Source organism: Coturnix japonica, chromosome 25 (assembly GCF_001577835.2).
Source record: "Coturnix japonica isolate 7356 chromosome 25, Coturnix japonica 2.1, whole genome shotgun sequence".
Lineage (NCBI taxonomy): Eukaryota > Metazoa > Chordata > Aves > Galliformes > Phasianidae > Coturnix > Coturnix japonica.
Window position 1 is genome coordinate 193,719 of NC_029540.1, and position 2,481 is coordinate 196,199.

The 2,481-nt window shown below is 66.3% G+C and overlaps 1 protein-coding gene across 1 annotated transcript in view; it reads right to left on the reverse strand.

Annotated features, from left to right (window-relative positions):
• Nucleotides 1–503: 503 nt before the first annotated feature.
• The window catches only part of CASQ1 (calsequestrin 1), a 4,501-nt gene continuing 2,523 nt past the window's right edge, over nt 504–2,481 (reverse strand). The window contains exons 3-10 of the mRNA XM_032449148.1: nt 2,351–2,474; nt 2,065–2,138; nt 1,843–1,973; nt 1,356–1,401; nt 1,216–1,270; nt 978–1,078; nt 855–929; nt 504–690 (exon numbers count right to left, since the gene is read on the reverse strand). Of these exons, the coding sequence (XP_032305039.1) occupies nt 568–690; nt 855–929; nt 978–1,078; nt 1,216–1,270; nt 1,356–1,401; nt 1,843–1,973; nt 2,065–2,138; nt 2,351–2,474 (729 nt within the window). The 3' untranslated portion in view covers nt 504–567. The remainder of the gene's footprint in view (nt 691–854; nt 930–977; nt 1,079–1,215; nt 1,271–1,355; nt 1,402–1,842; nt 1,974–2,064; nt 2,139–2,350; nt 2,475–2,481) is intronic.

Genomic DNA, 2,481 nt, shown 5'->3' on the forward strand with positions numbered 1-2,481 from the left:
CCCCCCGCTGCCGTTCTCGTACCGGCCGGTGTCGGTGTCGGTTCCGGTGTCGGTGTCGGTGCTGGTACCGGCTGCGGCCGCTCCGTCTGTCGCTGCTCCGCTCAGCGGGGCGGGCTCTGCGGCCACGCCCACTTTCCGCCCCGCCCCGTTAAGCCCCGAACCCGGCCCCGCCCCGAACCCGCGGGGGGTCCGGACCCACAGATCGGGGGGGGGCGGGATTTGGGGGGGGGGGATCCCGGCGGACACGGACCGACCCGACCCCGGCCGGGTTCAGCCCCGCGTGTCCCAGCCCCGGCGGGTCTGTCCGCAACAACGGGGCGACCCCGGCGGGGGACCCCACCCCTGCAGGGTGCCCCATCTTTGGGGTGTCCCCATGTCCCGTCCCTGCGCTGTCCCCTCCATCCCACACACCCGGTTCCACCCCGCACGGTTCCCCCCATGTCCCGCAGTCCCACAGCGCCGTGTCGGTTCTGTCCGGTATTAAGTGTCGGTTCTGTCCTGTATTAAGTGTCGGTTCTGTCCTGTATTAAAGCGCTTTAATGGCCGCGATGCGGGGCCGGGCTGCCCCTAATGTCCGTCATCGCTCTCGGTGCTGACCTCCCCCTCCAGGACGGCCCCGATCCACGCGTCCAGCTCCGCCGCGTCCGGAAGGTCGTTCTCATCCGCCATGGGCAGCCACACGCTGTCAGCCTGGGGGGGGACAAGGGGGGATCGTGGGGGGTGTTGGGGGGGTGGGGATGTTGGGGGGGTGTGGGGTGTTGGGGGGTGTTGGGGGGTGTTGGGGTGTTGGGGTGTTGGGGGTGGGGGGTGTTGGGGGGTGTTGGGGGTGTTGGGGGGTCCCGGCCGTGACTCACATCGGTGACGTTGACCACTCCGATCTGTGGCCGGGACAGGTCGATGCCGAAGGTTTTCTCCCAGAAGGGGATGAGCTGCGGGGGGGGGACACACTGAGCGCGGGGGGGGCAGGGGGGCTGTACCAGCGGGAAGTCCTCGGGGTCGATCCAGATGATGCTGAGTTTGGGGTTCTCAGTGTTGTCCCTGGCAACCTGCTTCAGGATTTCCAGGAACTCAAAGCCGTCTGTGGGGGGGGACATGGGGACACGGATGTGGATGGGGACATGGATGGGGACATGGGATGGGGACGTGGATGGGGATGGGGACATGGGTGGGGATATGGGATGGGGACATGGGATGGGGGCCATGGGGGTCCCTTACCTGGGTCATCTTCTTCAGCAAAGGCCACGATATGGATTCCTTCCATGTCATCCTCCTGGGGGGATCATGGGACGGTGTCGTACCCGGGGGGGGCACCTTGGGACGATGGGGACAGTGGGCGCAGCCCCCCCCAAACTCACCCATGTCTCGTACATACTCTCAGGTTTGAGCTTCCGCAGCGTTGCCCTGGGGGGGGGGTGTCAGTGAGGGGCGCAGTGGGGGGTCCCTGTGCCCCAGAGCTCCCTGTTGGGTTGGGGTTATTTATGGGGGGGTGGGGGTCACCCCCAGGGCTCACAACCCCCCCCTGCGCCCCCCCCACTGTCACCAGGAATCCCCCCTCATGGGGGCACTGCTGCCCGGGCAGCACATCCCCATGGGAACCACATCCCATAGCAACCACGTCACCATGGCAACCACATCCCTGTGACAACCTGGTCTCCATGGCAACCACCTCCCCATGGCAACCACATCCCCATGGCAACCACATCCCTGTGTCAACCAGGTCCCCATGGCAACCCCTCCCCATAGCAACCCCCTCCCCGTGGCACCCAGCTCCGATCCCCATGGCAGCCCCCAGGGGACCCCGACGTGGGGGACTCAGGGCTCAGGGGATCGGTGGGTCCCCACCGCTTGTGCTCCTCCACGAAGCGGGCGATCTCCTCTCTGCCGTGGGGCTGCGTCAGCAGCGTGAGCGGTTCCTCCATGAAGGGCTCATAGAAGTCGATCTCGTTGAGCTTTAGGGTCAGTTTCCTGGCCACCTGTGGGGCCGTGGGGATGTGGGGCCATGGGGCTGTGGGGCTGTGGGCTCAGGGAGGACCCCGTGGGGCACAGCGGGAAGGAACTGAATACCTTGGGGTCGAAGGTGGCAAAGAAGGGGATGTAGGGGTGGAATTCTGCCGCTGCCGCTGAGAAGGCTTTGAAATCTGAGGGAGGGATGGAGGGGGAGAGGGATAAAGAGAGGAAGGGGTGGGGGGAGAGAGGGGAGGAGGGAGGGAGGGAGGGATGGAGAGAGGGAAGGAGGGTGAAAGGGAGTTAGGAAGGTGTGGAAAGAGGGAGGGAGGAAGGGAGGGAGCCGCCTCTGGGTGGGCAGAGGGACCCGGGGGGGCACGGAGGGACAGGGGGGACCCCCACGTACTCTCTGACTCCTCCCCCTCGAAGTATCCGATGACTTTGGGGTCCTCCTCAATGTTCTCGAACGCGTGCAGCTCGTGGTCGCCCTCAATGAACTCCACCGGGTCCTCCAGCACCTGGGGCAGATGGAGAGGG